Genomic DNA, 20,246 nt, shown 5'->3' with positions numbered 1-20,246 from the left:
GCCTGGTTAGAGCTAGCCAGGGCAGGCCACACGTTCCCTCTGCACTCTAGAAAGCAGTGTTAAAAATAATTGTGTGGATAGTATAATCAGTAATGACAAGCGAGTTGGCAGGAGTCAGTCCAGTAATGCGGGACTCATAATAAAGGAGTGTATACTGTACAATGTAATGAATGAGTCACTTTCTATGAGCACCATTGCCCTCCAGTGGGTAGAATCTGAACTACTCAACTCTGTTTCATAAGCCCTATACTGTTAAGGAGTGGGCATTCCCCTTTAGCTAGGGTGACCATACGTCTCGATTTGGCTGGGACAGTCCTGGATTCTGTAGACCTATCCCAGCCAGTTGGTCAAAAGTCCCAGGCTGGAGTCTGGCAGTCCAGTGCAGCAGGCAGGTAGTCACCCTATCTAAGATACCATATCCAAGGTTCCTACATTCCTTGCTCCCGCTCAGTTTTCATCATCATCATCTAGGTTCACAGTGTGTGTCAGTTCAGGCACAGAACATGGCAGGCTACAGCTGACCAGGCCAGGCCTGCTTGTTCATAGAGAGAGAACTTTTTGGAGATTCCTCCTTGGAGAAACTTTTGAAATGTGTGGTTGCTTTGTCCCGTTCGCATCAATCTTAGGGCTTTTGTCATTGACTTTAAAGTCACCCCATGAACAGCCAAAATGATTGTTGTAGTTGTTACTGGACCCCAGGCAGGTTTCTGCAGTCATTGTAGAATCAAAAACTGCCCCCCGCCCGCCAACTCTGTCATCTTACCAAGGGGAAAGGTCTGTCTCTGGCTGGATTAGGTGGATGCTTGAACCTCTTAGTCATTTCTCTCCATTCTCATCCAGTGCTGGAGTTGCTGACTTTCTAGAGGAAGCAAAGTAATAATGGCTGTAGGAAGATGTGATAATATCTTCCCCACTTCTACTTTAGTCTCTACCACCCACCCAAGGGATGCAGTACAACCTGGTGTATTTAATCAGTTAGGGGTAGGCAACCCCTGGCACAGGTGCCAGAGTATGGTACTTGAAGGCATTTTACTTGGCACACACACCTCTGGGTGGGTGGCAGGGAAGGGGCCGGGGCTACAGGCCCTTGTGGCTCCTCCGTCATCCACCCCAGCACACCAACATCTTACAAGCTGAAGTTCTGGGTGTTTTCAGCACTCTGCCCAAAAATGTTGCTGACCCCTGAAAATGTGCTGGTTCAAAGTATTATCCAAAAACTGCCTACAGCTGGGATACTTCTGAAGCATAGCCCTGGCAATAGTGCCCAGAACACTCTTCACATCTTCCCCAGCTCAAACAGTGAAAATATAAAGACATGGGGGTATGAAGCAGGCATCACTGCCTTTGAGCCTGGCCCTGACCATATTTAACAATCTACTTCCTGTCCTTGCAGTGGCAGGACACTGCCAGTCACCTTATCCCTTGTGGATAGTCAAAGGGTGGCTTTGATGTTTCAGGTATTGTGCCTAGTAGTTATGTGTGAAGGTTGTTCCCAGAGCTTTGAGTAGGTTAGACCAGCACCTGTCTAGGATGGTTTAGATAGGGATGATCCTGCCTTGAGCAGAGGGTTGGACTAGACCTCCTGAGGTCCCTTCCAACCTTACTTGCCTATGATTTTACAATCCTCAACTCCCTCATCTTCCACAAGAGCCAAGTGCAGTTAGCAGAGCCCATATTAAAGAAAGTAAAAAAAAAAAACCCAAGTCTGTTATGATTTTCAAACACTGGTTCATTCATTGAAATCATTCCTCGTGTACCTAATGAATAAGACTCTCTCCCTCTAGTTTATTCACAGGCAGTTTATCACACCCGCTTAGTTTTCAAAATTCAGGCCAGGATGGCTAGTTTTGATTGGACATGTACCTTCCTGTGATTTGCTTATGTTCACTGATTGAATGAACATCATTACAGAATTAGGTTTCTAGGGGGAACAGTCATTACATGGTCAAAATCTGCTTTCCATAAGATCCATCACATTTGCCTCCAATGTGTTTTTTCTGCAAACACTCTTGCTGGCAAACTCCCTCGCTCACATATTCACTGTCAGCAAGCACAGCCCTCCCGCACAGCTCCCCGTGGCTGGAGGAGATGATGGGGCTCTCTTCACTCTTTCCCCAGTCCCACGGTCCCCAGATGCTCCTGCTGAAATAAAGAGCAATGTAACGCTTAAAGCTGACATCTAAATGGCCAAGCAGAAGGCAGGGTAGATTTGTACCTTCTAGATGAACTCAATCAGAGCTATATAGCACGAGATGTTGTAATCGTCAGGTGCTGTGATAATCATCCTTAGGTTTCTCAGTCAATACATTGCTGGGATACGAATGGGGACACTTCACATCTCCCAAAGCAGAAGGGTCAGATTCAATGCTGGCATGAGCGGTTATACCTCTGTGTTGTATCTACCTGCCTGCAGACTTGACTCGGGCAGGCAGCCCCCATGGAGAAGGCTTTTCATCACACCCGGTTTGGGCTAGATACTCTTCTGAAGAGGAAGCTTCCTTCTGTCAAAACTGATCGGACCACTAGAGAAACATAGCTGGTGCCCCTGCGCCCGTTCAGCCAGACTCCTGCCTTGTCCTGATGAGCTACCTTCACTAATGAAGCCCTTGTCTGCCACCTGGCATGAAGGACCTGGCTGTAAGTCATGGCTTAGGCAGAAAAATGTCATTAGGCAGCTGTTCTATTTCGGCCTCAGGCCCCTGGGCGCAAGCAGTTGAGTTTGTTAGATGCCCTATAAGGAGAAGAAAGGGAAGGAGAATTCCCCAAGAAACAGGACATAAACTGATCGCCCCTGAGGGACGCGAGCTTTGGCCAATTGAGTTTCAACGCTGAGGCCAGCTGAGCTTGTGGATCTTAAATGGGCTGGCTTCTTTTTAAAAATAGTGTTGGCTCAGGCCAAAAAGATGGCTATAAAAGAAGCTGGCCAGCCCCTTGTAAACACACGGCGTCTTTCAGCATTGTCTCTGGCAAGTACTTGCTGTGCGTGGCTCTTGGGTGGGAGCGTGGCGGGAAGCTCTGCAGGAATTCATATACCTGTGTTGGGCAGGGATTGGAAACAGAGGCAGGAAGGGGCAGTGTGATAGCTGGTTGTATGAAGAAGGAGCTATGTGTGTATCCTAACCAGTACGGATTCGCTTGCATCTGAAGTTGGGCAGCCTTGAATTCACCAAGAGTTTTAAAGTGGTGCGATACTTTGAGAACCGAACCTAACTTCCCGGAGTTCAGGGAAGGATGATGTAGAGAGAGAAAGAGAGCAAGAGCAATGAACCTGCTTGACATTGAAGTTGTTTTTGAATAATGAGTTTAACACAAAGCAGGAAGTACCCTGTGTTGCTCAGACCAGGGTAAGGTATGGCAGGGCTTTGGGGCTGCCTGGCCATGTGCTCATCGGGTGACTTTTTTCGCAAGACATTTTGTACATTGGTTTGCAAAAGACATGCTCCTAGGTCCCTATAAGAGACGCGGTTGGTGGCTGCAGGGGAGCTGAGCAGCCGTAGCTCCTGCTGGCTATGGAAAGAAAGGCACATGGTGAGAAAAATCAGATGGTCAGGTGCCTCTTGCTGGACTCTGTAAAATGGAGGCATCCCAAATGGATGGGCACTTTTGAAGGTTTTCCATGCCCCAGTTTCCCCATCAGTAAAAGGCCCCACAAAGGGGCAGTGAGGCTTAATGAGTTAAAGGTTTGTAAAGGGCTGGGAGATGCTCAGGGCAGCAGCTGTGTGTGAAGGAAGTGGAAACTACCATACTTGTATTTATACATGCATTTCCCAGGGGGAGGGGGAGTGTAACATAGCTAATAATACACCAATCTGCTTTAGAGGAGGAGGATCCTATTCTGTTTCCCTTGCCCCCATTCAGTGTTGACTGAGCCCCAGGTGGGTAAATGAGATTGCTGGGGGAGGGGAAGGGAATTGCTCCACGTGAGTAAGGGAGAGCAAAATCTTGTCCTAAAGAAGCCCTGTAAATCTGAGTCCAACAGCAGTAGCCAGGGCTGCAGATTCAGCTACTGGGCATGAAAGGGAAAATGTCCCTTGACCCTACTCCCAGTAACCTCTCAGACTCCTGTATCTTGGATGGGCTACGTGGGAATTTGAAGAGCAAAACTTCTTCCTCCAGAGTCCCTGGGGAAATTTGCCCTGTCCATCGCTTACTGCAGTCACTGGAGTTATACCATGACTTCATTTGGCTCCATTATAGCCTTTGGGGGTTGAAGGCTCTGCTCCACCATCTCTGGCCCATATGGTTTTTTTTAGACCATCAAGCTCTTGAGAAGATGGTGGAGAAATGGAGCTCCCCGGTGGGACCAAGAGCAGGATCGCTCTGCAGCCCAATGCCGGGCTATTCTGAGAGGCTGCAACCCAAGCGGTGTCTGCAGCAACTGGCAAACAGTCACCAGCCTGTCCCCACGGGACCTTCCCCGTCAGTCAAGCCTGACTCTAACCACACAGCTCATGCTACTGAGATGAATACTGGAGCCGAATGCTGATTGGGGCTGCCGGCAATGAGGCTGAGGAAATGGAAAGCAGAATAGAGGCACAAAAGAGAAATATGATTGTAGGCTAGGTAGGCAGCATGGGTAACAACAGCAGGGCCATGTACCTACCCATGCCCCTGGCGGGCTGGTACTTGGATTGCTAGCACACCCAAGGGCCCCTGCTGCCACATCTTTGCTGATATTGTCACCAGGGCTAATTAAACTAACGCTAGTTCTTGTTTGTCTACACATACTCCAAGCGCACCTTCCTTTTGCTGTGTAGATGCAGCCTCAGTCTTTCCTGATAAGAGGGTTCATGTTTGGCTTGCATCTGCAGGAGATCCGGCAAGGAGAGCACAGGCGAGGATTTGTGCCACCTGCCTTACTCTGGCCACAGGAGTAAGTGAGGCATTTGGGGGTGATAGTCACTGATGACAGAAGCCCAGAGCCGCACAGAGTCTCTGAGATGTTCAGCACATTGGAGACACCCTCACCTCCTCCTGTCCCGCAAGTTGTCCTCATATAGCCCTAGTAGGATTCACTCAGAGATATCGGTGCCCAACATGGCAAAGGATAGGGCTTCAGGATTTCTCTTTGTGTTTCTTACTGTATTTTGGGCTCTTCCCCCCTTCCTTTTCTCAGCTTTGAGGGAAGCACTGGTCCCCATCTCTTTGTCCTTCCAGCTTCACCTGCTGCCTGCCCTAAAGCAAAGATGCCTGGTGCGTATAAAGGAGAGTGTGGGGACGATGTGGACCCCATGCCATTCCTGGCTCCTCCAGATAAAGAGAAGATTGAGGCCATGAACAAGCCCTATGACATCAAGAAGTCATGCTGGGTGAAGGATGAAAAGGAGGGTTTTATCGCCGGTGAGATCCAGTCGGATGCGGGTGACCAAGTCACCGTGAAGACTGTGGCCAACCAGGTAAGTCTGGTGTGATGAGCTGGACAAGGGGGTGACAGCAACTCCTGCCCTGCTACTGCTGTGAATTTTGCAGGTGCTTTTCCAGGGTAAGCCTCTTGATTTCAGGGAGCCATTTCTTACTCATTTAGGTTAGGTTAAGATTGACATTAGTAGAAGTCAGTCATATCCTTCTGGACGGGAGGGAGAGGGACTGACAATTTAGTGCCTAAAAAGACTAGTCATGAAGCCAGTTGGGATACAAGAAGAGACACACTTGCTGGTGAAGTTTGTAGGATTGGGCTCTTCATTGGCAGAGCAGTTGGTGACCCCTGGACTGCCCAGAGGTGAATACGGCTGCTCCCACGCAACCCCTGAAAGCCACAGTGAGTGCACAGCTAGGTTTCTGTTCCTCCATGGGAAGGAAACATGGTCACCCTCAAAGTTTACTTCATAGATTAGGATGTTTCTGTGCTGGAGCTGGCAACTCAGGAGGCTGAAGCCCGCTATCCCTGGGGGACCCAGGTTCAGAAAACAGCAGTTCAAGCTTCCTCCTTATAGCTGTACCTGATCTGGATGAAGAACCAGTAGGGATAAAGCACAGTCCAGTGGCATTGGCCATTTCATGTCTGGAGTCCCTCTAAGATGGCTAATAAGGCAGTGTTGGCAGGGCAGAAAGGGACTGAGATGTGGATACACGTCCCTTGGGACATTAGAGTTTTCTCACATGGGCCAACAAACCCCCTTCAGAGGGTAACATCTTTGGTGGCTTCTGAAAGGTTAGATTCAATCCATTGACCTAGCAGAGAAAGGTTCTTGGTACCATTCCCTAGTTGCATGAGCATCAGTCCTCTCACTCTGAAGGACACAGTCGGTATCTCCGATGGAAGGTGTGTAGATACCAGCCGCACTGACGCGGTGTTTCTCTCGCCCCACAGACCCTCACTTTGAAGAAGGATAATGTCCAGCAGATGAACCCACCCAAGTTCTACCAGATCAGTGACATGGCTAACATGACCTTCTTGAATGAGGCCAGCGTCTTGGACAACCTGCGTCAGCGTTATGTCCACATGAGGATCTATGTGAGTGGAATGGCCAGAGGTGACAGCTGTGCGGTGTGCAGCGATTACAGAAACAGTCTAGTGCAGAGAGCCAGACTGAAAGCTTAAAATGAGGGTGGTGCAAATCTGGTGCAACTTTAGCCTTCCAGCATTCAGCCCCTTCTCTCTGGCTGCTTGTCTCTCATCTGGTTAAAGCAAATAGCTAAGTGTCAGGATGCCTGGGTTGTCATCCCGACCCTGTGTCTCAAGCCATTCACCTCACTCTGCCTGTTTCCCACCTGGAAAATAGAGAAAATGACCTATCGGGATTTTTAGTATGAATTGCAGCACCTCGCACACTGTCTGTGACCAAGGCTTGTAGGTGCTACAGTAACAGCCACAATTATTATTCTTATTATTCTTATTATACCTTTCACTCAAATTCTCAAAAAGCATTTTTAGTATGAATTGTAGCACCTCGCACACTGTCTGTGACAAAGGCTTGTAGGTGCTACAGTAACAGCCACAATTATTATTCTTATTATTCTTATTATACCTTTCACTCAAGTTCTCAAAAAGCTTTACAACCACAACAATAACGATGATAATGATGATGATAACAATGATGCTTGTACAGCTCAAGGGCATTTTGAGATCCTGGAGGGAAAGCTGCTATCTGGATGTATTATATTATTGGGCTTTTGAGAAAACTGGAGTGTCACCAGAGACAGCTCAGTAACAAGCTCCGTGTTTCCAACTGTCCCAATGATGATGCCTCTTTGCAAAACATGACCTGAATGTTCTTTGAAGAAACATGGTGAAAATCATCTTACCTAAATAATAACAGGGCCCCAAGCAACAATGTTTGAAAGTGGGTGGGAAGGGAACCTGGCTGCTTTTCCTTGCTGTGGAGAAGGAGTTTGTTGGCCAATGGCAGCCAGGCCCCCAGTAAAGATTTCTGCTTCTGAGCACAAAGCCATGGTCCTTTCTATGTTGTCCCTGCCACGTGCAGGATGGTTTATTTACTCTCTCTCCCTCCAGACCTACTCCGGTTTGTTCTGTGTGACTATCAACCCCTACAAGTGGCTGCCCATCTATGGAGCCCGGGTTGCCCAGATGTACAAGGGCAGGAAGCGTACAGAGATGCCTCCTCACCTGTTCTCCATCTCTGACAATGCCTACCACGACATGCTTATGGGTGAGTGCTAAGGATAAGCTGACTCCTCTGCTTCTATCTTCACTACCCGGTGTTTGCTTTTGTTCACGCTGACATCAGCAAAGTGACCCTTGACTTACTAGAAGCCAAATATAGCCCCCTGGACAATGCCTTCTTCCCATTGCTGCAGCCACCTCCACTTTGCAGAGTGACTCCTCTCCTGATACTAGTCAAACCTTCTCATTCTCACCTTCCTGGCTCTGCACAGCTCACGCTCCTGCTCATGTCTGCATTTGTCCTTCCTCTCAAGCTGTCCTCGCTTCACGCGACCTGTTGTCCCGCATAATGGTGTCCTGTCTGTGCTTGGAATGATGATGATGATCGCCCTCTTTCAGCTCACAGGACTCCCCGTGTAAAACTCACCCTGCTTGTGCAGCCTTTCCTCTGCTGACCTAACCATAGCCTGGGCAATACCCATTGTCCCTCAGGGCCCTTTATCTTCGCTCTTCCTAACTGTATCCACCCTGAGAGATCTTCCTGAGTGTGAGGTTCTAAGCCTTGAAGAGGGAAGCATTGAAAGATGCTGCCAAGTTGGGGTTCCCTGGCATGGGAGAGACCAACCAGATCCCCACTGGCACTGATCCCGGGGGACTGGACCTCCATGGAGCCCTCTGGAGAGCTTTCCGCAGGGCTGATAGGAAAACAAAAGAGAGAGTGTCCTGCAGATGCTCCCCTCCTCCCTGCCAAGACTCATGGTCATAGGCTTCCCTCTGTGGTTGGAGAAGGAAGAGACCATGGTGTGGGGGAGGTAGAAAGGAGCGGTCCCCAAGTCCAGATCATGTTCAAACTGCACAGGATTTCCTTTGCTCCTATGGGAATCTAAAAACCTTTATTAACACCCACTTTGTCCTGTTTGTTGCTTCTCCACAGACCGTGAGAACCAGTCTATGCTGATTACGTGAGTATTTCTTTGGGGTGTTGTTCATTCATCCCTTTGTCCCCACTGAGCATGAGAGAAGGCAATGGAGGAAGCAGGCAGTGAGCAGAGGGCAGAATGAGGGGGGATGTCGTCTGGTGCCAGTCAGGTTGGCCCAGTCCTGTTCCCTTCTTTTCATCTGCTCCCTTCTCATGCACAGATCTGGGAGCTCCTAGGTACAATTCAGCAAGCATCAATTTTGCATGAGTGTAAGGCAGAGCAGAACCAGTTCACATAAATTTTGCAGGTAGCTGTCCCCAGAGGGTTTTACCCACAGCCACTACCTTCAGTTTCTTCCTGCTAACGTTGGAGAAAGTAAGATCTCAGCTCCTGCCTGAGAACAAGTGCAGCTCTCCTGATGCGTGCAAACCATTGCTTGCTTTTGATCATCTATTTTTTTCCCCCCAGCACCTAACGGTTTTCCTTGTTTGTTTCACTTAGTGGAGAATCCGGTGCCGGCAAGACTGAGAACACGAAAAAGGTCATTCAGTACTTTGCCAACATCGGCAGCACTGGCAAACAGGCTGCCGATGGGAAGGTAAGGCTCCCTGACAGCAAGCAAGAGCACAGGCATCCTGCTGCAGCTACCCCTCCGCCATCCTGAGTTGAGCAGCTCGCGGGAAGAGCGTGGCTGTCACGAGTAATGTGTTCAGTGCTCTGATGATTTTGATCTCCTGCTTCTCCTTGTACAGGGGTCCCTGGAAGATCAAATCATCCAGGCTAATCCTGTTCTGGAGGCCTTTGGAAATGCCAAAACTACCAGGAACAACAATTCCTCGCGTTTCGTAAGTGCTGGACTCTGCTGCCTTCAGTTCTGTTTCGATGGCAATTCCATTATGAATTATAAGTGCTTGCAAAGGGGAAAAAAATCCCTCTAGGAATAATAATGATGTATACAGCACACTGCATTTTCAGGCAGTAGTGTGTGTTCTCTACTATTCTACATCCAGCTATATGGCTTCCAGCTTCCTGAAGGAAGCATGTAAATAGGATGTAAATCTCAGAAACATTTGCATCCAGATTAAAAAAACACCAGACTAACGACCTCTAGCACTTATGTAGTGTCTTTAAAATACTTTGTTAATACTACCAAATGAACCCATAGTTTGACCCATGGGAAAGGAAATTATCATGAAGGCCTTGTACCTATAAGAAAATTTATGTACACAATGATTCAGGAAAGCAGGAAGCCTGTACTCACATCCCCCAGAAATCACTGTCTGAAATACGTGTGAAATACTTTCATGAATGAGGGCCCCAGAGAGTTGTCCAGTGTCAAAGCAGGTGCGTGAAAGAGGTCCCAGGAGAGATGGGGAAAATGTTCCAAACAAAACTTTGGATAAGTGAAAAATGCAAATCCAGTGACACCAAATCTTGCAAATACTGGCAGACTTTGCTGATTGGATTAAAAAAATTAGAACCCTTCTAAACATTCAATTTGGGTATTTTCCAAATAAAATGCTCTGACTTTTCGCAGTGAAACGACATTTGCTTTCAACATTGGTAATAAAACCAAAACTTGTCAAAACAAAATGTGAACAACCCAACATGTGTTTTTTTAACTTTTATTCTTTTAATGTCACCAAAACCCCCTGAAATGTTTTATTTTCATGCTGAATTGCCATCAGCTTTCAAATTTTTTTCAGTGGCTCATAAACTAAAAGATAGGGGGTCGTTCATGGCTTTTCCTAACTCCCACTCCTTTGGCCTGTGCCATATTCACCGTTATCTAATATTGTAAGAACAGGAAGATTTCTTTAAGTGCTGCTAAAATGTTCAAGAACAACGGGCTTTTTTTTTTATAGATTTGATCTTTGAAAAGATTAAATTTCCTCTCACTGACGTGCAACCTTGCCCCCGAAGGCACAGCTTTCTGTCCCCTGTGAATACTCTGACTCTCTCAGTTATTTGCTGTTTTCCTACAGATACTGCAATCTTGGTGAACTGACTCATCTTTCATTTTCTTATCTAGGGCAAGTTTATCCGAATCCACTTTGGTACCACAGGCAAACTGGCTGGGGCTGACATTGAGAGCTGTAAGTAGCCACATTATTCTTTTCATTTAGTTCAGTTTGGGTCTGTCCAAAGCCCATTGGAGTGAATGGAAAAATTCCTACTGACAGCAGACATTTCTTAGATTTCATAGACATCAGGGCTGGAAGGGACCTTGGGAGATCATTGAGTCCAGCCCCCTGCTATATTGTCTATACCTATATTATATTGGGCATACTCGGATCTCAGTCACAGATGTGCAAATATGGAGTTAACACTTGATTTTGATGGATTTGTCCTGATGAAGATAAAACCACAATCTGGTCCTATGTTTCTGCTAAAAGACATCCATTCTAGGTGGCGATGACTTTATTTACTGGTTCTGGAAATGCCCACAGGGCACTAGCCACTGTACAGACACATCAAAGGCATGGTCCCAGCCCTAAACATCTTTATGTTTTGGACATGGTCCCACATCTTCCTCCAGCCAAGCTGCTGTAATACAATGGCATCTTTGTAGCATAGTTAGGATCCTAAAAATAACTTTGTAGGGAAAGTGCATTGTTCTAGGTTTGCACCTGTGCATTTAAAACTAATTTGAGAATCATGGATCCTAGCTCTCATAATCCGGAGACCCCAGCATGTTTCCTGCCAAGAGACTTTCACAGGAGAAAAGCAGGAGAGAAAGGAAACATACGGGCTGCTGATGTGTAGCAAGGGATTCCCAGTTGCCTGCTATTTTCAATTGATTCATGTTCTGCTGCATTCACCTGTGTGGTCGCTGAGGGCCTCAGAGGAAAGAGCTGCAGCTTCCTTGACTGTTGAGCAGTGCAAAGTGCTCCTTCCTCCAACCCCTGCTCTGCAAACGGGTCCATTTCCTGCCATTGCTTCACTCACACACTGCAGCCTCCCTAGGTCTGACCAAGGGATCAGGGATTAGACTTCATGTCAGTGGGAAACAGCACCATCGGGCCAGTAGACTAGGACCTTTGGGTGTGGGAAATTTTTGTGGCTCTTATGTGGAAGGAAGAGCAGCTCATGGAGAAGACTAATAGGTTAACCTTAGAGGCAATATACTGATATGTCATAACATGTCTAGAAATCCTGCAGGACTATGGAGTGGTTCTCCATCTGGAGTTTCGGAGATCTCTCTGGAAATCAGAACTCTCCCTGGACCTGCCACTGACTTATAACCTGGGATAGGTGCCTGCGTTCCTGGCCTCCATTTCACCCCTTTGCAGAATGACGATAAAACCTTGTCCCAGCCAGAACCCTGTGATGCTTCTAAAGTGCATTGAGAGCCTCAGCCAAAGGGCTGAGTATAGAAGTGCAAAGTATCAGGATTATTCCTACACTAAATGATGGGTGTCAAGCAAGGAAAGACTTTGCTTCCAGAGGGTATCTACTATTAATGAAATCCTGGCTTCACTGTGATCAACAACAAAACTTCCATTGACATAAATGGAGCCAAGACAACACTCCTTTCACCTACAGCTTCAGCACTAACCTGGGCCTGGATTTACCCTCTTTATTTCAGATCTCCTAGAGAAGTCCCGGGTCATTTCCCAGCAGGCAGCTGAGAGGGGCTATCATATCTTCTATCAGATCCTCTCCAAAAAGAAGCCTGAACTTATTGGTATGGCTTTTTCTGATTATATCTACTGCTCTTCCTTCAGGCTCCCCTGATACATCCTTTGTTTCCAGAACAAGGGATGTGTTCACCAGAGCCTTGCTAATCAGTGAGCAGGCTATCTCAGAGGGAGATCTCTTAATGAAGACACTAAAGAGAGGGAGGAGGGACTTGTCAGGGAGCTCTGCTCAGCCAGGTCCCCCAGGTTGTGCTTCCCATCCTTTAACCCCCACTGCTTTCTGGTCTAAGGTGCACTGATGGGTCTTGGTTGCTTTGGGCAGGTTTAGTGCTAAAGTAAGGTTTACCACCTTCAGCCTGAAAGGAGTAACTGCTGGAACACATAGATGGCTTACTTCTTCAGACAGGAATGTCTGAGGTTTTCAGCGCTCCCATTTATTTGAACGGATGCCTGAAAATCTCATTCCTAAAGGGATCTATGTACAACCATTGGCGCAGCACAGGTACTATTAGGTAACTGTGTTGATGGCAAGGTCATGGCATGTAATCTGTTCCTTACTTGCCTCTCTCCACAGAAATGTTGCTTCTGGTGCCTGATCCTAACCATTACCACTGGATTTGTCAGGGAGTGACCACTGTAGACAACATGGATGATGGGGAGGAGCTGATTTGCACAGATGTAAGTCCTCTGAAGAAATATAAATGATGGCAAGCAGATGGTGAAACACGGTGCTATCATGGCTCTCTCTAGAAATAAGGTGCAGCTATGTTGTGCATCAAGGGTTAACACCACTTGCATGGGCGGCGTTGGGACCCCGGGCTCCAGAGGAAAACTGAGTGGATTTAAATTAAAGATCTAAGATGTTCAGACCCCTGAAGGGGATCTTGTTGCTAATGGGAGCTTCCAGCAATTTTAAATGAGGGGGAGAGAGGAGGGTGGCGAGAGGGGTTGAAAATCTCAGCCAGGCTGTCACATTTAAGTCAGGGTGTGATGTTGTTCAGATGACTTCTGCCATGGAGCTGATCTCAGTAGGCTGTGAAATCACGTTAGCTGTTCAGAGTAAGAAGCAGCTTCACTCCTGCTGCTTATGTTGTAGATTTAAAGAGTCCTTCCTGTGGGTCTTTTCCCCCTTTGCCAGGTGGCCTTTGATGTTCTGGGCTTCAGTTCAGAAGAGAAGCATGGTATCTACAAGCTGACTGGAGGCATCATGCACTTTGGCAACATGAAGTTCAAACAGAAGCCAAGAGAGGAGCAGGCAGAGGTAGACAGCACCGAGGGTAGGTTGTGGTCTCTGTGTTCGATCAAAGACAACAGCCAACAGAATAGTGATTCTGAATTTTCAGCCCATTCAGTGAAATCAGAGACAAGCTGCTGAGGCCAGAGCTCATTTCCAGAGGGCAAAAATTCACTTTAAGTGGCAGGCTGCAGGTGCACGTTCAAAGGGTGCAGTCAAGAATCAGAACTGGTGTGCACGGGGGGGCATCAGGTTGCCAGCTAAACACTTCTTGTAGTCATGGCCCAGCATGGCATAATGCCTCTTGGAGCTCACAGGCATGCAGAGGCAGAGAAGCCACTGGAGGCCACCTCTACTGGCTGTGTGCTATGTTCTCCGCTCCAACAGGGCTGGCCACTCTGCTGACCCATACTTACCTGGCAAGGGAAATGCCATGTATCTGGGTTCAAGAAAGCTGCTTTCCTTAAGCATTCCTGGGGATAACTGTTCTTCTGTCCTGATTTAGTACCCACCAAGGTGTTGGGACTTAAAGCTCACCTTATGGACATGGGAGGCTCCTCCCTAGCTTGTTCCTGCGGCTGTGTGGCTGAGGGAGACGAAACCTGGGGACATCCGAACCCCAAGCCTCCGGGCTTGGGTCTGCACGTAGGATGCTGGCCAAAAGACTTTGGAAATATCTGAAACCCCTGGTGGGGGTGGAGGATGTTTGCCGGTTGTAGGGCCACTGATGGTTCTGGACTGACTCATGGATTTGGGCTTGATTTGGCTGATTTGGCTTGGTACATGAAAAATATCTTTAAAAAATTGTGGGGAGACACCTCTTGTGAGTTAAGATCAAGTGTAGGGTGTACCTGAAGTCCTGGACTTAAGAGTCTGGGATGAAGGATGCTTGCCTGGAATATCTGGAGGCATCTGAACCCCAAGACCTCTGGGCTTGGGCCTTCATGTAGGATGCCTGCCAATGGATTTGGGAGTATCTGAAGTCCCAGGGTGATAGGTCTGGGACAGAGGATGCTCACCAGTTGTAGCACCGTATGCGGTGTCTAGAATGATTGAGTTCTGCCTGCTCAATTGATATGTTTTTTGGAACGACTGAATTCTGCTCAATTGATATGATTTGGAACTGATTTAGCTAATTAGACATGGAACACTAAATATATTATTAAAAAAAAATAGTGGGGAGACAGAAGTGTTGCCCCGCCCTCCCAGAGCCATTCTGGAGTGCCACGGTCACCACAAGGTTGCAGGGAAGAAGGGCTTGTATTTCTCAGAGAGCTGCAACCTTTTTCTTGTACATGCTGAAATACGTGAATAGGCAAACTAAAGATGTTCCACCGCCTGTCAGTTAACAAGGTCCTTTACTCTTTCACAGTGGCCGACAAAGTTGCTCACCTCATGGGCCTCAACTCTGGGGAGCTCCAGAAGGGCATCACCAGGCCCCGAGTGAAAGTGGGCAATGAGTTTGTGCAAAAAGGCCAGAACTTGGAACAATGTCAGAACTCCGTTGGTGCCCTGGGCAAAGCTGTCTACGACAAGATGTTCAAGTGGATGGTGGTCCGGATCAACAAGACCTTAGACACCAAGATGCAGAGACAGTTCTTCATTGGAGTGCTGGACATTGCTGGCTTTGAGATCTTTGAGGTACACCAAGCAAAGTAACCTCTTTCTGCAATGGGACCCTGTCGCTTAGTGAAAAAATGTTTCCTTATTAGCCTTCCCTCCTTTAAAATGTTAGCCTTGGTATTGGTGAATGCAGTAGTATATACCGCTACTGCCCAACAGGATCCGGCACTCAGTTAGGAGCATCGAACAGAGAGTTCTCCTGGAAAATAATGAGCGCAGAGCGTAGAGCTCATAATGAAGGAGTAAGAGACCACGTTGGGTTTTACTGTGGCCTGAACCCAGGGCTCTGCACTGGGAAAAGGAAAGCACATATTTTGCAGGCACTTGTTAGATCACCTGCTTCCTCTGGGGCCCTCCCCCCCACACTGTGAGTTGAGGGAAATGGCAATGGAGAATGAGGTATTCGGAGAAGACCAGACACAATGAAAACAACACCGGCACGTTCACCTATGGCCAAATTCCTATCTCACTCCTCAGAGGGCATCTGGCATAACCACTGGCTTCAGCAGAGTTACTCTGGGGTGGCGATGGTCTAAATGAAATAGGAACTTGACCCTTAACATTAATGAAGTGTTGCTGTCTGGCAGACATGTGGTATGGGTAGGGTCTGGGGACACACGTCAGGGGCTCACGGACATACACATTGCTCAGCACTTTACTGTTCCCCTCTTCTCTGCAGTTCAACAGCTTTGAGCAGCTGTGCATCAACTTCACCAACGAGAAGTTGCAGCAGTTCTTCAACCACCACATGTTTGTGCTGGAGCAGGAGGAGTACAAGAGGGAGGGGATTGAATGGCAGTTCATTGACTTTGGCCTGGATCTGCAGGCTTGCATTGAGCTCCTGGAAAAGGTAACCTTCCCAGCTGTCCTGATAAACTGGGATGTGAAGAGCATGATTTCTCCATGCCTGATTGCACAGAACGACATAATTAGAGATTAACTTAGTGGCTGGTGGCAAATGCAGCAAGGTGACATCCTTGCAAGGGGTGAAGACACCCCTCTGTGAAGTCCCAGCCCCAGCTGCCTACTGAGAAGGCAGTGATGTACTTTTCTGATCCTTTTCTCCCTGGTGATCCTTTTCCCCCACCACAGCCCATGGGCATCTTCTCCATCCTGGAAGAGCAGTGTGTGTTCCCGAAGGCCACAGATGCGACTTTCAAGGCTGCCCTCTATGACAACCACCTGGGCAAGTCACCCAACTTCCTCAAGCCCAAGGGAGGCAAGGGCAAGGGAGCTGAAGCCCACTTTGAGCTGGTGCACTATGCTGGCACAGTAAGTGCAGAATACTGTGATTTTTATTGTCATCATGTCCATCCAGATCTGGGTCCTCACAAAGACTCAGACCTGCTCTCACTGAGGGCAACAAAAAAACCCTCATAGGCTTTGGTGGGAACAGAGTTAAATCATGCCCAAAGCACATTAAACTTTATACATGACAGCACATTGCACTGCATGGGTTAAACTCCTTGTTGAAGTAAATCTGAGGAGCTCTGGTGACTTCAGTTGAGTCATACCAAATCACCCAAGTAGGAAGTTTGGGTCCCCCAATGAAACGCCCTCTGGACTAGAGGACTTCATGAGGTCCCTTCCAGTCCTACTTTCCTATGATCCTCTCCTCCTCTCAAAACTCATCCCAAGTTGCCTTTACTGGAACAACAAATGAGATAAATTAAAAGCATCAGTTGGGCAACTGGGCGATCAATGATTTAACAGTCAGGCACTTTAATGGGTTATGAGTAGCAAGCCTGTCACTTCAACACATACGGGTTGACACTGACTAAAAATTAAATCCCTACAAAATCATTTTGCAAGAATCCCCCTGGGGCCAAGACTTTGTTTTTTGGGGACATAGAGTCTCAGAAGTCGGTTACAAGGAAGGCCCTTTGGCCAGCGGGTTAAATTAATGGTTGGGTTGGTTTCTCAAATGCTGCTGGCATTCTGGTGTTCCCCGTGGCTTATCTAGCCTTTCTTGGGGCACGTGACATGAACATTGTAGCTTCACTGCTGTGTTTTCGAGCAGCCGTGCTAATGCTTAGCAGCAGGAATGGTATTTATGCATATTACAAAACTCTGCCAGGTCCCCACACACTTGACTGAGTGGATGTACTGACAAAACACCATCAAAGCATGAATCACAGGGGCCTATGCTCTAGTCTTATTTCTACTGAGCAGCTTTTTCCATCCTCTGATAGCAAGCAGGCTGTCTAAGGCAAGAGTGCCTTCCCATGCCCAGATCCACACGACTCCAGTGAGTTAATGCCAACCCGGTATCAGCATTTATTTTTTATGCTTCCTCTTCTTGCAGTAGATTTCTTCCCCCTTACTGAGAGGTCAGTGACCAACGGAGAAGCTTCTCCTCACGAATACACAATGGGAGAGAATCTGGAGTGTTCCCTTTGTTCCCCTCTCTTCAGGTCGGGTACAATATTACTGGGTGGCTGGAGAAAAACAAGGACCCTCTGAATGAAACAGTGGTGGGCTTGTTCCAGAAATCATCCATGCCACTGCTCTGTGTTCTCTTTAAAGAGGAGGAGGCAGCAGCAGGTACGTAAGCATTGCTATGAGACTGCAAACAAATGTGGTCAGTGGAAATGGAGGTCACCCCACACCTCATTTGTGTCCCTGTAACATTTTCTATGGGAAGCAAATAGATGTGCACACTGCACCCGAGGAAAATTAGTGGCATGACAAAAGGTAATAATAGACTGCTGCTTTATTGAGGTGGACATCCCTTAGCTCCATGGTGGGAGAGTATGAGTGGTCTGAGCTGCTCGCATTCCCCAGCCACCCTGGGCAGGTGCTCTCATGGTGTAAGGGCCCTTCAAGCCTTGGCCCACTTTCCCTGCTTACAGAGGGGAACCTGGGGAAGCTTGGGGTGCCTCCATACACCCCACTTTACCCATGCAGCCAGACCTGCTCCCCACGATCGCAGAGAACGGGTCTGGCTGAGTGGGGAGATCACATCACCCCTTGTCCCACACCAGCAAGAGTGGGACAAGGCGGAACATGTATTTCACCCAATGGGATCTGCCCATTTAGCAACATGAGTGTTTTTCCCACAAGTGTGGACAAGATTAGGCCTGAGGATACTCAGGTAACAGACTGTGCCTGCCTCTGCAATTCATCCATGCAGAAAAATGATCCAGCTCTGTCCTTGAAAATCACACCCGTCTAGCACTACCAGAGGCAGCCGGAGTGCCCTCATGTGGAGTGCACTCAAGACTTTCTAGACTGTTGCTGCTGGAGCACGATTGCCTTTGAGAGAAGCATGGGTGCAGCACAGGGCTAATGGTACACCACAGTCCCCTCCGGTGAGAAGTGGCCTTCTGTTGACCAGACAAATGTCAAGTTTCTATCAACCAGAAAAAACTTGCTGCCTAGAAGGGCCGTCATCAGCCCAGCCTAGAGCACTGCCATTAAACAAGTGAACAGGAAAGAGCTTTATAGAAAGGTTTTTAAGATCCTCAGTTATCAACAGACTGGGCTATGTTATCCCCTGGGTTACAGGTGTACGCCTCTGTCGAATGACAGAGCAGTGCACCAATGGGATGGAGCAGAGAATTTGGCCCAATTTGCATTTGTAATGACAACCCGTTGGAACAAACTTGATTAATCAAATCTGGTGGGGTGTGGTAATTACCGCACTCCAGCAGACTCCAGCGGCATGTGTATTAGCATCCCTGCACTGAAGAACAGAGGCAGAGGGAGCTCTAACTAAAGCTCATTGAACAAGCTTTCGTTAAAGCACCCCTGCCACCATTTTTCAGTGTAGGGATGCTGATACATGAGACACTCTCATTGCTGCTCAAATTAAAGTGCTCCTCCCTCCCCTGCTGGAGCACATGCGAAAACACCCTTAGTTTACTCCTTTGTTTCTTTTCCAAGGGTTAACTTCAGTCTGGAACACAGGGCTCCCTTACGGGTGTAAATAAGTGAGAACAGCCCAAACCAGAGCAGAGTGTGGGCTCGGTCAGCACTTGTTCCTTATTCAAAGATTGTTTTATGCAGGGAGAACCATGCTGCTAGCTAACAGCCCCTAATGAGCTGTATCTGTTTTAAATGCCACAGTCTATAATTTCCATATCCTACACGTGTGATGCATGTTAATCTTGTCTTTAGGTGCTAGTACCAAGAAGCAGAAAAGAGGATCTTCTTTCATGACTGTCTCCAACTTCTACAGGGTAAGTGGTCATTCTCTCCTCACCCCTTGCCTATCCCCCTGGGCTGTTACAGCCCCCTTTACTGTAGTAGTCAAGCACCTCCCAGCCTTTTGAATGTGCTTTTCCCCACAGCCCCTGTGAGCTAGGGCAGTGTTAGCATCCCATTTTCCCAGATAGGGAACAGAGACATCGAAAGACTAAGGTCAGAGCTGTGCTGCTTTCCTGATGAACCCTGCTGCCAAAAACCAGCCTTGCTTGCTTAGTCTATCTACATGCATGTGTTTTGGCAGTGAAGACAGGTTCAATGGTATCTGAGCACATGCCCCATCTGCGTGCATGCCCAGTGCCATTCGCATGCTCTCGATCTCAGTCACACAGGAGGCCTGTAGCAGAATAGGGAACTGAACACTGGTCTGATCAACATTGCCTACCATTTCTACAGCACTGACACCATCCTGCCTGCTTCTCCATAAGGCTGATGCAGTACGCTCATTTTACCTAGGTCCCCTGCTACTGCTAGACATGGAGCAAACAGCTCTACACCTCTCGGCATAGTTTTGGCTTGAAGATCATTAGTGAGATAGGGAAGATTATAAGGGAAAAAAAGAAACCTTTGGGTATGCCTGGGGGTTCGCAAACTGGAATCCAGCTGACAAAGTTTGGGTCAAGTGAGCTCTAGGCCCGATTCAGATGATCTTCATTTGCTTTTATTATGCATCATGCTGCTGTTTCCTCCACTCTTGATTGCTAGCAGCCTCTGACGCCCATTAGAGTTGGATCAGGTTGCTATGCACTGCCTTTCCTGTTCATACTTTTTTAATCAACGTAACATGCTAGATAAATGTGTTGATTCCACCCCTAGTAGCAGATCGGGGCCTCCTCCTATGACCAGTTCATGAAGTTATTCTTTTGGATACAGAGATACGAGTCCAGGCTCTTCATGGTTTGTTGTTTGTACTGAGGTGATGCCTGAAGGAGAGGCTGGATGTGTTCAAGTCCGCTGGTCCGGACGATCTTCACCCTAGGGTTCTACAGGAACTGGCCGAGGTCATTGCGGGACCCCTGGCGCGGCTCTATGAGCACTCGTGGTGCTCTGGCGAGGTG

The 20,246-nt window shown here is 47.8% G+C and overlaps 1 protein-coding gene across 1 annotated transcript in view; it reads left to right on the top strand.

Annotated features, from left to right (window-relative positions):
• Positions 1–5,186: 5,186 nt before the first annotated feature.
• LOC109314692 (myosin-16) overlaps positions 5,187–20,246 on the top strand; it is a 45,603-nt gene continuing 30,543 nt past the window's right edge. The window contains exons 1-15 of the mRNA XM_019541994.1: positions 5,187–5,396; positions 6,311–6,454; positions 7,454–7,610; positions 8,499–8,526; positions 8,986–9,082; positions 9,237–9,329; positions 10,517–10,580; positions 12,074–12,172; positions 12,700–12,803; positions 13,264–13,402; positions 14,732–15,000; positions 15,662–15,832; positions 16,075–16,254; positions 17,397–17,530; positions 19,109–19,163. Of these exons, the coding sequence (XP_019397539.1) occupies positions 5,187–5,396; positions 6,311–6,454; positions 7,454–7,610; positions 8,499–8,526; positions 8,986–9,082; positions 9,237–9,329; positions 10,517–10,580; positions 12,074–12,172; positions 12,700–12,803; positions 13,264–13,402; positions 14,732–15,000; positions 15,662–15,832; positions 16,075–16,254; positions 17,397–17,530; positions 19,109–19,163 (1,944 nt within the window). The remainder of the gene's footprint in view (positions 5,397–6,310; positions 6,455–7,453; positions 7,611–8,498; positions 8,527–8,985; positions 9,083–9,236; positions 9,330–10,516; positions 10,581–12,073; positions 12,173–12,699; positions 12,804–13,263; positions 13,403–14,731; positions 15,001–15,661; positions 15,833–16,074; positions 16,255–17,396; positions 17,531–19,108; positions 19,164–20,246) is intronic.

This window comes from Crocodylus porosus, unplaced genomic scaffold (assembly GCF_001723895.1).
Source record: "Crocodylus porosus isolate Cpor-Errol unplaced genomic scaffold, CroPor_comp1, whole genome shotgun sequence".
Lineage (NCBI taxonomy): Eukaryota > Metazoa > Chordata > Crocodylia > Crocodylidae > Crocodylus > Crocodylus porosus.
The sequence above is the reverse complement of the archived record's forward strand: the minus strand, read 5'-3'. Positions and strand labels throughout refer to the sequence as shown.